This window comes from Rhynchophorus ferrugineus, unplaced genomic scaffold (genome assembly GCF_030347505.1).
Source record: "Rhynchophorus ferrugineus isolate W39M unplaced genomic scaffold, kcgeb_rfMv2 rfM1, whole genome shotgun sequence".
Classification (NCBI taxonomy): Eukaryota; Metazoa; Arthropoda; class Insecta; order Coleoptera; family Curculionidae; genus Rhynchophorus; species Rhynchophorus ferrugineus.
In genome coordinates, this window is record NW_027472580.1 from 32,905,652 (window position 1) to 32,920,649 (window position 14,998).

The following is a 14,998-nucleotide window of genomic DNA, read 5'->3' on the forward strand; positions in this document are numbered from 1 at the left end:
TAGCGTGGATGTTGTTAAAAATAATTAATATTTTAAAAAGCACATTTTGACTTTGTTATGAACTCCAATACGTTAATATTCCTTTAGAATTTATTTTAAAAAGTACTCTCAACTTTTTTTCAAGAAAATAACCCAAATAAACACATACATACATTTCAATAAATAAGGAACATTACGGGGCTGAAATCTTGAAGGAATATATATTATTGAAATGTGTCTGTTTGTTTTTATGTTTTTGGTAAGTGAATTTGGATATAAATATGTTTGGTAAGGTTTAAATAAATACGTTCACTATCCTCAGGGTATAGGTTATATTATATATATATATATATATATATATATATATATATATATATATATATATATATATATATTTAATACACTATACAATGTAACCCTAGAGCAAGAATGATATTTCAGGCCATATTCGGACAATATCCAGATATGAAAACAGTAACAAAGAAAGAGAACTACAATCAAATTTAGTCAAACTAATATTTTTTTTGGTTTATTTAATGGTCTTACTTATTGCATTTTTGATGTTTTTAGACTAATTTAGACCAAATTAGACTCAAATGGAGCTAAATTTGGTGAAAGGATTTTCTATAAATAAAATTGTAATTTTACGATATTTAAGTACTAAAAATACCTTTAATAGTTGTATAGCATCCAGAATTAAACTTATCAAGGTTTAATTTTCAAATTTCAAAGTTCAATCTTTTGTAAATAGTTAGTAGGGCAAAAATTAATTTTGTTTCTTATACGAAGCAAATTCATTCCGCTAAATTTCTGATATTAATGCACTAATACGTGTTTGATTCGATAACTCTTGCCCCTTTTTTGGTTAAACAAAAGTTGTGTTAAGTAAAAATGGAATCTTGCTTTGACTATCAAGTCAGTGTCATGATGGAAGGTAACTGATGTTGATTGATTAATTTGGATGTGTGTTCAATAGCCTGCTTCACTCTCATTACTTGTTGGCCATATAAATTCGAACTGATGATTTAGACAAGTTGGAGCAGCTGATGAAGTACAATTCCTTTTTAATACAATAAAATAGTTAGAATTGCCTTTTTTGGTATCAATACAGGCTTTGCCCTTTTAAATATTACACTCATTACCATGAACATTGTACCATTTCTGAGTACTCCCATACATTATCGATCGCTACGGCTTTTTATACAAACATATATACATCATGCAGGATTCTACGGGAGATAATGCTTAACGATTGATACCCTGCGGTCTCAAGGTATAAAAGCCCAGCATTTGTAGTAAGTGCCCAAACTAAGCAAAGTCAAACATAGATACAAGAGAATATTTCTACAGTTGGTGACGATATTAAAGAGCCTTATGCATTAACGAAGCTCAGCAAGATCCATTTACTCGATACGGACACGGAAGGAAAGGATGAGAGACCCACCAACATTACAGACTCGATTTTCCCAGTAGACTAGCATAGTGGACGAACACAATAGCAACCTAAACAGATGTAACACCCTATGCATCACCAAACGGAACATGTAAGCTTCTACTCTTACCTGTTCTAAGACCAAATCAAATCGAAACGCCCCAAGGTGAACTATACCCTGCTTTTCTATCTTTGACATGAGATACTGGAAAACTGCTAACTAAGATCTCCATCTTCCAAGCAGTCCCTCAAGCACTTCAGCAAATGTACGATAAGCAGTAGGATGAGACAATTATAGCGAACGTTAGTACTCTTTAGGTAACCATATATGTACACCTATACAGGAAATTATGTTTGGAAATACTGGAGGATTAGTACCATGCGATTTCAAGGTATAAAAGACTAGCACAACCACATCAAGTTCTATCTTCACTATTTCATCCCATATCTTTACCATTTCAGCAACAACCTTGAGCTAACCTAGTTGTCCTATCCATCCTCCCGTCCAACCATGTGAAATATAACATTCAATTAAGCAAGTTTAATATCTACCTGTGTTTTCTGTTCCCCTGAGCTCCTTCCTGAGTATTCGAACAAATTCAAATCTAACACAGCGGCAAAGGAATTTTTCTGTAGATTTAGAACTTTAGGTAAAAATCATATATTAGGAAAAGTGGAAATTATTAAAAGTTATAAATAGACTTTTATAATGAATTTAACTTCTTTATGTGGTCTACTGAATGGGTAACTCTGCCGAGAACACAATCTGATTACTGACATGACTTTAACGTGGTATAACTTGTCGGATTTTACACTTTTGCCTAGGAACAAGCTCAACCATAAGCATAAATTTGTAACCATTTCGCCATTAGCAGCACCTTAACCTCTGCAACTACCAACACAACATACTGTTTTTCGACTATGTCATGGCAGATATATAGATAGTTACTATGCAGTATCTTCTTGGGAGGGCTTTTTTACCTTATTTTTTATACTGGTGTGATTTTCTAAAACTTTATTTATATTCCCTTCGGGTTATTATAAACAACTAGACCACTAATAACTTATATATCACATGCCGTTGTTCCGTAAGTTATTTATTAACATTATTCATCCAAACTAAGTAAACTAAACTGACATGGACAGGTGAAAAGAGTTCACTATTTAATTAACAAAAAACATACGCATATGCAGAGTTAGATATTATTAGCGTTGGGATTAATCGACTGAAAAAAGTCAAAACAGTGGATAGTCGAAGCGAGTCGGAGATGTACATATTTCTTCACGCACTAACTTTAAAATAGAAAAGGAGAATAGTAATTAGTGAATATTATTAACCTGAAATTAATAATTTCATTTTAAGCGAAGTAGAATTATTTCTATATTTGAATGTTCTGTGGATCTGTAAAAAGGAACGGTATTTTTCTTTCTAAATAATTTCTTCCTAATTACTCTATAAACGCCCTACAAATGATTTATCGTATTTTAATATGTTAATTACTATCTTTAAATAATACAATAGTACTTAAACAAAACCTAATAACTAAAGAAGTACAATAACCATAAACTCTAAATCAAAATGAAACATATACCTAATCATAGAAAAAAAAACTAATTCATGACATAATTAAAAACGATCGCACAATAATTACTAGAACTTTCTTAAATAAAGTAAATGCTTTATTTATTATTGAACGGAAATATTTTTAACAAACATCGAGAGAGTAATCCAAATATTACCTATTATTGTCACAAAAACAGTCAAAAACTTATGACTATTTATCATTAACAATTTTAATTTTTTACCCAATTACATTAAAAATCTTGAAAAATATCATTCCAGAAGGCTGCTCTATTACTATACAATGTATTGTTATTTACAAGGGAACTACCAAAAAAAACATAAAACTGTATATATATATATATATATATATATATATATATATATATATATATATTATATAAATGAGTTTTAAATAACTTACAATATATAGGTTCCGTTCAAAGAAAAGTGATGATGATAATTATCGAATTCTACTGAAAACTTGACGTTCAGTGTATACAGAAATTAAATATTTCCATTGAGTTTTTTAATACACTAGACAATGTAACCCAACTATCCTATATACGGCCATACCCAACGGTCATATACCTCAACCATATATATATAAGTACACGACTGAAACAGTCAATAGTAAAAAGTAGTCAATTACTAAATAGTCGATACTCGATTTCAATCGATATTTCCCAACACTATTTATTACCACACGTTTAGCAAAATATAAGTCATATAAAGCTGATCACATTCGCGTTTCTATTTAAGTTTAAAAGAGTTAATATAGCGGAAAAATCTTAGATTTAGAATAAATTGCGAAATTATTCCGAAAAATATTGAAATATCGTAACAATCAATTTTGTCTCGGCCCATTTATTAACATCATATTTTTTGCGGCTATTTTAATTTTCTAAAACTTTCCGGAAACACGTCCCATTCAGCTAGCAGCAAACTAATTTTCTAAGATGGAACGGCTTATTTTTTTTACATAAAAGATTAATGTAAAATGGAGATGGGCGTATCCGCCAAAAAGGCTCCATTTATCATAGGAACGCTACTACTTTAATAAAACTTTGAATATACGAACGAAATCATTTAATTTAATTTCTATAATGAACTTAGTCCACTGCATCTCAATCGGTCTTTCCTGAATTATGTCATTAAAGAGTTATTTTAAGAGGATTCTGTTATCTAACATTTTGTCGTTTTAGATTTAAGAAATTAGTCTGTTATTTCCAGCTATCCTCTCGATTGTAACTAAATTGGGATTTTCGTCCTACTATTTTTGTAATAAAAATACATTTCTGCGTTAAATAGACATAACAATTATTACTACAATTAATATACATTTCTGTTTCAGATTTCTATTAAAGACAACATGATTTTCCTTCGCCATTCTGTACCAGCATGACCAGTTATTCGAAAGATAATGACGGAAGATAATGCGAGAAGATAATGTAATGGAGGTAAGATAATTAAGTTATTTAATGAATTCAATAATATATGGCAATACCCCATATCTACTCTATTGGATTTAATATGCTGTGATAGAAGAGTACAAGATATAAACCAGTTTTAATACATTAACAAACTTATTAGTTCAAACATTAATCTTCATTATGTATCGGTATGACAGTTTTGCAAAAGAAGCATGTTCATTTTAATGAATAACGATTAAATTTAAAATACTGGGCCATAACTAGTAATAAAAATTAAATACTAACAACAGTAGAGTGTAAAATTAAGTTTAGCAATTAATAAAGTTAATGAAACTAACTACCAATACGATATATTTTCGCATTGTTTGCATTTTTTTTCCAGAAAACACGCCATAACCCCAATAAAGGATTAAATAAAAATATATATCCAAAAAACCGTAGAGGATTAATAACGTGAATATGTATGCACAGAAATACGAATTACGGTTGTAATTTTACTGATAGATTCTGTTTAATATAAAACGCAATAGCATAAATTTTGACGGGGCATATTTATGCAAAAATCTATTTCGTTTCGTATTTGCTCGATTAAATTGATGAGAGTTTGGTTCATTTTTCGACATACATATTCACAACCCAGACCGGCGAAAAAAAAACAAATATATGGTTTTAATATTGTGATTGGTGAAAGTTTTATTAAAACTTCAATCAGAAAGAATATTAATATTTATACTAAAAAATTAAACCTGAATATGACGAAACCTTTTTAACGTAGTAAATTATTTATATAAGATGTTAGGATTGTAAAACTCTTTTTTGCGGAGCACATATGTAAGAACACATCCGATCTTACCCAGTCTGGTTGTCAAATTAGAAACTTCCAACTATAGATAATCACAACATTAAACTTACAAACACCCATGTTTTGAGTTAGATTACAATACACAATTGCTATATTGAAATATTAAATTATACTGTTTAAATTAAGTAAAATCAAGCTTTTCTTATAACAGGTCAATTGAAAAGTCCCCGATCTGACACATAGGTGGCGCTACTAGAAATAAATCCATATGGTTTTTAGTTAGCCTTAACCCTCAATAGATTTTTTTTATTATAACATCTTTATTACATACGCTTAGTACAATCTTAATTTACAATTAATGTATTACTACTTTTCCTATGTACTTGGATTAATTAACAAGCAAGACCAGTGCGAGAAAATACATCAATATATATTCCCCAATTATAATATTATAATTATTAATTAATTATTAAATTATAGCTATAGTTTACACTATATAAGTTCGTATGGTTTTGTTCGTTTCAATCTCCTGACATCCTGCGCGCTGTCCAGCAGTTGTATTGTTTCCACGTTAGTATGATTAATTATCTTCTTTCGTGTTTCAAGGCGGAATCTTGGATAACTTCGCAAATTCATTTCATTTCCAGGTCATCGTGCAGTTCTTCGTTAGTTACATAGCGATAGGCATTGGTAATCATCGAAGAACCTTATTTTGACAGCGTTGTATGACTAGATGATTTGAATTTTTAGTGCAAACCCATATTTGCAACCCATAGGTCCAAATTGGCTTTATAATTGTATTATAGATCAACCTCTTTGATTTTAGATCAAGTTGAGAGTATCGTCCGACTAGCCAGTATAGTTGTTTTATTTTGGTTCTAATATGTTTTGCTTTTTGTCTAACGTGATGCTTCCAACTTAATCTACCGTCAAGATGGATTCCAAAGTATTTAGCTGATTCTGCTTGAGGAATCAGGCATCCATTGAGTTTTTATTATTTCGCCTCAATGCAAAATTAACGTGGACAGATTTGGAGCTGTTAAGTTGAATTTTCCAAACTTTCGTCCATTTGTAGATTTTGTTGACTGCTACTTGCACTTTTTCTATTGCCCTAGGCAGAGATATATCTTTTGTCATAATAATTGTGTCATCAGCAAAGGTTCCAAGTAGTGTTTATTTTGTTGTCGGAATGTCAGTAGCGTAGAGCAGATACAGGAGAGGTCCTAAAAGGCTACTTTGAGGAATTCCAGCCGAAATTGTTTTGAATGTCGAGAACGCCATTTCGTGCGATATTCTAAATTTTCTTCCGAATAAATATGACTCCAGCAATAGTTACGCGGTAATAATTTGCTGATCAGATCTGAGTGTGATCAGATGTTAGATCGCACAAGCTTTGTTTACTAATTTGATTTAATGAGATGCATTTTGTAATGTAGAAATCCAGCAAGTCTGGGACCTTATTAGTGTCTGTGGGCCAGTAAGTGGGTTCGCGCTCTGAACGATAATTACAATTTGTAAGGTTAACGGCTTTGAGTAATTCATTACCTTTTCCAGGTGATATTATTCGTGAATCCCAAGCTTAACATTAAAGTCTCCAGCAATATTAAACTTTGGACCTAATTTTGAAAAGCCTCAAAAGATGGGTGTATAAATTTTACAGCTGTCGGACCATTAATTTGTAAATTACAGCACTTTGAGTGAAGGGAAGGGATTTTTTTGAAGGGAAAAAATACAGTTGAAGCAAAAACTTGGCTTGTTGTCGAGTTTCCGAACACTGCCCCAGGAAAATTAACCATCAAGGTTTGGTATGCTCAGCTTAGGCGTAGTGAAATGTGCACCGAAGACGGTGAAACCAGTGGACGTCCAAAAGAGGTTGTAACCGACGAAAACAATAAAAAATCGATAAAATAATTTTGAATGACCGTAAATTGAAATTGAATGAAACAGCGGACACTCTAAAGATATCAGCTGAAAATGTACATCATATGATTCACAAATATTTGGGTATGAGAATGTTCTGTGTAAAGTGGGTGCCGCGTGAGCTCACTGTGTGGACTGCACACGATGAACCCGTTCGAAGGCGTCGGAAAACGCAACAGGCGTCTGTATTTTGGGATGCGCATAGAAAAATTTGTATTGACTACCTTGGAAAGGAAGGACCATCCGGCCGCATTTGAAGAAAAAAAAGTGCTGCTTTACCAAGATAATGCACCGTGTCACAAGTCAGTGAAATCGATGGCAAAAATCCATGAATTGGGCTTCGAATTGCTTCGTCATTCACCGTATTCTCCAGATTTCACCCCTAGCGACTATTTGCAGTTCTCAGATCTCAAAAGAATGCTCGCTGTGTAGAAATTTTTGTCGAATGAAGAGGTGATCGCCCAAACTGAGGCCTATTTTGAGGCACAGGACAAATCGTACTACAAAAATGTTATTGCAAAGTTGGAGTGTAGCTATAATCAGGGAACTGTGTTAAATAAAAAAGAGTAATTTTGCCAAAAAAATATGTTTTACTGTGGTAGGCCGAGGACTTTTCAATTTTTTTAACTTGAAACTTCTTTCAAATTTTTAAAATTTTTCAGTTTTAATAGACGTTTTCAATTTAGAAAATATTAAATAAATATCAATAATATATAATCTGTTTATATTACCAGGAATTTCTTATCTCTAATAGATTCAGTGATTTTAGATTTGAAATAAATTTTAAATTTTGTATACAGTAAATTAATTAATAAGTTAATTTAATTCATGTCGATACAAAATATAGAAGAAGAAAGAAGAAATTATTTATATTTCAGAATTTAGTATTCATACCTAAATATTATTTTTATATTTCCAGTCAAGTTTTTTTTACATATTAGTATATTTATTTAAAAAGCATTGGCAAAATATGACAGACATAATCAAAGGCAAAGATATTCTCCACGAAATACAAGTTTAATTTCTTTAGATATCAGCAATGTTAGTCAGATATTTTATTAAACGGTAATTGTTTGTTCAGATATCTAAAAATAACCTGAAAACAAATGAAAAAATCGTATTGAATAAAGCATTTTATCATACAGTAAAGGCAACTTATGTTATATCAATATTGGACATTAATTTACTTTATATAACAAATACAGTTAAGATATTAAACATTATGATCATTACAGATCTATTAAAATTAATAACTATATATCCATATAACAGTACACAAATGAAAGCGTTTATCACAATTAATTTCTTCTATTTGTTTATTTCTTATATATTCTAAACAGTCATCGGTTCGACCTATAAATGGTTAAATTGATAGGGTAAATTAAAGCTGTTCAAAATGTTAAAAACTGCTTTTTTTTTCTTGGATAAAATATATTTATCCATCGTATTTTGAGGTATGTATCAGGAGTATTATGAAATCAACTATACTATCAATAAGCAATATTACAGTTGATTACTAGATGCATACCTTAGCATTTTAATGATTATTTTATATTACATGTATATGAAGAAATATTTAAAAAAGTAAATACATCGTGCGTCTTAAGATGTATTGCCTTACGTTACAACAATTGTAGGCCGACATTTTTAGTAAGGTAATTTATTCAACACATTTTTAATCTTTTACTTATTGGATTAATGTTTCCCACAAAGCTGGTTTCTTTCACTATTTATATTTAGATAAAGATCTTATATGTGTATGTTATAGTGTATGATCAAACCTCTTGAAAAGCTGTGTTAGCAATGTAATTTAATCCACTATTTTGTAATTACTGTGTGATTAGTATAATATTCTTAATGCTTGATATAGTATTAGTGTGAGATTTTTTTATACGATAGCAGGTTATTAACTCTAGACTCAATTTTCTACCTGATTTTTAATAAAAAACCTGCAGAATTAGTAATATACATCTAACATATTTATTTTCGATATAATGATTCCCCAGTGAATGTAGAATGTATAAAATTGAGGTATATTGTGTTTATTATAGAGCACACAACGGATTATAAAATGTTCAGAATGCACAATTTGCGTTTGAATTGAACTTTTAAACAAATACGCTATCATTTGAACAAAGGATGAAACACGGATGTTTATCAGAAAAATCGTAAGGAATTAATAACGTGGATATACTCAGAAATACAAAGTATAGTAGTAATTTTAGCGATAATTTTTGTTTAATATAAAATACATTTTTACAATTTTGGTGAAATTTTGCATATTTTGCAAATATATAATTCGATTTTTATTTGCTCGATTGTATTGAAGAATATTTGGTATACTTTTCGATAGACATGTACCCATACTAGACTAATAATGATTTTTTTATTAGGATTGGAAAATAACGCTCTAAAATGATTTTCTAGTTACTAGTTCGTGTAGAATTTGACTGTTCTATGTTTATATTAGGTGCTGTATTAGGTATGTATTCTGATTAGAGAAACCAATTCTTGAAAATATTTATAAGTACCAAGTTAAGTGTTAAACAACTTAACTCAACTGCTAAGTTAGATAGGAATATTTCTCTACATATAATAAGGCATTTCCATTTGGTATTAATGAGTTATTTAGTGCATATAGACACTAATTATGGAATGCCCCAAATTACGTTTTCTCCATTCCTTACTTTGTTGCTTGATTTGAACAAACACTTGCTTGGTGTTTGGCAATGCTGTTCGATTAACGATGTAAAATAAACCAGTTTAATATCAATGGCAACAATTTGCTGCCTTTTAGAAAATTTTGACCTAGATCTATCGTTTTTGGCATCTGTTGGTCACTTTTACCTTTCGTAATAATACTATTGAGGAGAAAGCAGATCTATTTATGATTTCCGTTATACAATATAACTATACTGACATATAGAAGAACGCTTCAGTAAATGATCTACTGTATATACTTATAATCTAAATCATATTCTAAACTTATTCTTATTCTTAAACTTATTCTAAGGTCTATCCTTATAAGAACTAATTATAAGAACGATTCTAACTTATTTTAGAGATTTTTATATCTCACTGTACGTGTCTATTCGAACTGGACTAACTGATTGTTCGTATCATCGTCAGTGTCAACGTGCACATTAAAATACACTAACAGTCTTTCAGAGTACTTTGCACTAACACTTGGAATCGCACTAGTTATGTGTTATATTATGGACAGATTGTGGAATGCTAAGAGAACCAAAATTTTAAAAATTGTAACAATTCTACAGAAAATATAACTTCCCATATTTATATTCATGTTTGGATATGGACATGAGTTGAACATGAGTTTATTTGAGATTATTAATATTATTTCGCGATCAATATAATTAATATATAAACATATTTTGACTGCGAAATGGAACAAGCTAGTTAATTATATCAAATCCACTTTACTAGTTGTAAAAGTGTCCATTTATCCATATTGTAATTTCATTAAATGTATTTGCGACACGATTTTCCACTAATTTAAACACATTATATATTACACATATTTACTATAATTTAAACCTCCAACCATTATGCAGACATGTTCTAATTGCTTTAGTGATAAATTTAACGTGAAATAATTTTATATATTAACTAATTTCTTCCGCATGAATTGATTTTACGTACAACAAACGCATCCCAGAAGGCTTGTTATATCATTTAAATTCAATATTATTAAATATATGTTTAACCTGAAATCATAGTAACCATTGTGTCATTGCATACATTTATTGAATAAAACTATCAGGAAATTGCTTTCATATAAACTCCAGTTCACTATTATTCGATATTCGATTCGATCAATTCAACTGAACTAATATTTTAATTGCATTTATTTCGATATTTTTTGTCAAGTAAATTATATAACTCAATTACTTAAAATATTTCAAGACCTACAAAAGCTTTGGAAGCAAGAATTCTAATTAACAAACTTAATTTTGTTACTAAACTTGCCTTCATTATATATTTGAAACAATTATATTTGAACTTTTAAATTTATTTGTGCAAACAAAAATATAAATTGATAATAAAATGATATTTTCAAATTATATCAGAATAAATGGGACAAAAACTTCCCATGTGATATTTACCCTTTGTAGAACTTCACAGCCGATAAAAAGGGTAATTATAAACTCCTATAAGCAGGCGAAATCAAATATCTGGGAATGCATTTTGATCAACGCCTAACATGGAAAAAACATTTGGTTACAAAACGCAAACAACATATTTGCTTTATCTTAACTTTGTGGTATTACTTTATGTGGTATTTACTTATCAAATCCAACATAGCCTATTCTACAGAGGTTACAGAATAAAGTGTTCCGAGTTATCGTCGTTACCCCATATTACGTCTCCAACAAGCTTCATTCAGCGCGATATCCCCTTAGAACACATAACTAGTGCGATTCCAAGTGTTAGTGCAAAGTACTCTGAAAGACTGTTAGTGTATTTTAATGTGCACGTTGACACTGACGATGATACGAAGAATCAGTTCGTACAGTTCGAATAGACACGTACAGTGAGATATAAAAATCTCTAAAATAAGTTATATATTTAACTTTATATGCTTGATGCATAATTATATATGTATGATTATTAAAATTTACCGGAGGAAAAGCTCTATGGAGACGTAACTATATTTTGTCTCAATGAAATGGATCAGCTGTATATAGAAGATATGTGCCACACCTTATCAAAACTTGAGATATATCAAGAAATGCCGCCGATCAGTATCTTTTATCATTTAAGTTTGATTCATTTCCTTGATGCAAAATTTATTATTCCTATTCTGTTAATGCCACAGCAAAAACGGCGACAAGACTGAGAAGATCGAATCCAGCTGGGGCATGGTTGGACATTCATGTATATGATTCTTTCTAGATGCATAATGACGCCAGTCACCTCTCACGGTCACGGTTCGGAACCTCTATTAAGCAATAGGTTCAGTCCAAATAAGAATCATAGTTGCAAAAAAGATGAGAAATGATAATATCAAAAGAAGAAAAAAAACTGTTTTTGTTTCATTATTATTTCCATCAATACTTTGACAAGCTGCTTAGTACATAACCGATTATTAGAATGTTTTAAACTGTTACATCAATGGGACATAGGGAAATTTATCTTCATAAATATCGTCTCCTGTATCCTTTTTAAATATTGTCAATGGTAGTATATATATATATATATATATACATATAAATATATATATATATATATATATATATATATATATATATATATATATATATATATATATTTCATTGTCATTATTTCATTCATTATTTATTGAAATAATTTAAAAAATACGGATAGTTTTTTCATGAATTTGATACATTTTTTATTGTTTTATCTTCGAAAATCCAATACATACAGGTACATTTTTTAAATCTTTAATAATGAAATGTGTTGTTTACATACATAAATTATGTAAAAGAAATCATTTTATTATAATCTCCTTTTTAATTTATCATTAAACCATTATCACAAGTCTGCAATTGCTACTTCTAATTATAGCAAATATCTGAAATAAATAAAATGTAAATTGGTGGAAACTCATGCCGCTAATATATCTAATTAAATAATAATACGGGCAAATGAATAATTTTACATCCCGTCATGTGGGTTTAATTTAATTAAATTGTTTGTTGTATTTCAGTATGAAAATATGATTAGTTCTCGTGATTTAGTTCAATAGCAGGCAGAGCTAATAATGCTGTTAATATTTTTACATATCCAAAAAAGGTGTCAATCATTTCAATGAACAATTTACATTTCACATAGAACAAATTGATGAAACAATTTTTTAAAAGATTCTATTAGAGAATTTTGTACTCTAATATCTTGGCCTTACTCTCATTATTACTATTATATTATGTTTATATATTATGTTACATTATTACATTATTGTGGGAATGATACGTCACCGGCTACAAATATAAGAATATATATAAGAATGATTGGTGCAAAACATTGTTTTATATAGCCGATCAACAAGTTGGCTCTACATTCCATAAAACAAAATAGTATTTACTAGTAATTAAGTGAATAAATAGATTAAAATATTTTATAATTTTTGTCTTCTGATCCCTTTTATATTTTAAAGCTGGCGCAATCGGTTGAATACCAAAAATTACAATGCCGTTATCTTTTGAATTCATTCTATTAACTGGAATTTAATTAACTATCAAGAAAAGAAGACGGGTTGACATTTGATTGGCAATCGCTCCGCAGTTTTTCGACGCCTAGTTTGGAGTAATTAAGTTCGAGCAAAACTATCGCAGCTGAAGATGCAAGATGACAAAAGTTGGACTGAAGGTACTCAAAGAGCACTAGTTATAAATTATTCGCATTAGAAAACATTCCAGCTTTGGAGACGTTCCTAATACGTGGATTTCCGACATTAGCATCACAGTTCCGGACCTAAGGCCTCCAAAGGCGAGGCTGAAGATATAGATGTAACTATCTACTATTGTAACTATCATAATCTATTGGAATTTGGAGAGAAGTGTGCAGTTCCAGGTGAACCGTCACCAAAAGCGAATTGCAGTAGTTCACTTTTTAATCCATAGACTATAGTAATTTGAAGTCACCTAAACTTGGGATAATATTCCATAATACCGTGGAAAATTGAGAAGAATTAGTGTGAATTAGAAGATCAACAAACTGGCTGACGAAAATATTCAAAAATAATTTTATTGGAAAAATAAGATTTCCAGACGGGACAATGATCGCTTTCATCCATGTCGCCGTGTCTTTAAGAGTGCGGTGTTAAGATTGAACCGAGCAACTAGTGAGATGTCTAAAAATAGAGGTTATCTAGACAGGGATTTTAACCTGTATTGTGACAAGTGAAAGTGAAACCCCACACTGACGGTTGGTATTACCATTCAACAAATCGCCTCTCTATAACATAAAATAGTTTTAAATAGTTCATGTTTTAAACCCCTTCAGATTTCAGAACATATATAACATATTGGCTGAAAACTTCCGCGTCTAACACATAGATAGCGCTAGTTTTATTGTATTCGCCGCTTTTTCAGTTAGTACCGATCTTTGAAACAAAGCTTTTAAAATTTCATAATATTCTACTCATAAGTTTGTGAGTTATTATGTCAAAACAATGTCATGTTATAATTTTACACTACTTCTTTATGGGAAAAAATACACTTTCAAGCAAAGCAATTACTTGAAAAGTGTTAAGGACGTAAGGAAGTATAAGGACTCCGGTTCATCACAAACAACAATAGAATATTTGGTTTAGTGATTTCAAACGTGATCCGACAGCCACCGATGATGCAGAACGTAGTAGACGTCCAAATGAGGGGGTAACAACAAAATCGGCATGAATAATCGAAAAGTGAAGTTGCGTGAGTTAGATAACATCGTAAGGATATCAAAAAAGCGTGTTGGTTTGCTCATTGTTGACCAAAAATAAGAACGTGTTGATAATTATTTACATCGATATGTGACAATAGTTGTAAGTTGGACTTCACTCGGAAATTAAAACGACTCATCTGAATGGACAGCAGCTGGTGACAGGTCTATTTTAAGGAAAAAGATAATTCGGTCTGCACAAGTGGTATTGAAAAGTTAGAGCGGCGCTGGAGTAATTGTGTGCTTCTTGGTGGAGTTTACGTTGATGAATAAACGTAATGATGAACTGATGAATAAACTTTGTTACGTCCGGGGCCTTTCAATAGATGTGTTATATGAAAACGTTCACTATCAGTTGCAAATATTAAACGTTAATAGCTAAAATAAAGATTACATTCAAATACTAAAACGAATAAAAAATATCCTTTAGAATAGCACCGGAATAAATGATCAGTTATGGACTA

At 30.3% G+C, this 14,998-nt stretch overlaps 1 protein-coding gene across 1 annotated transcript in view; it reads left to right on the forward strand.

Annotated features, from left to right (window-relative positions):
- Sol1 (CUB domain-containing protein Sol1) overlaps positions 1–14,998 on the forward strand; it is a 1,033,997-nt gene that overhangs the window by 298,023 nt on the left and 720,976 nt on the right. The window contains exon 3 of the mRNA XM_076419377.1: positions 4,327–4,432. Coding sequence (XP_076275492.1) covers positions 4,409–4,432 — 24 coding nt within the window. The 5' untranslated portion in view covers positions 4,327–4,408. The remainder of the gene's footprint in view (positions 1–4,326; positions 4,433–14,998) is intronic.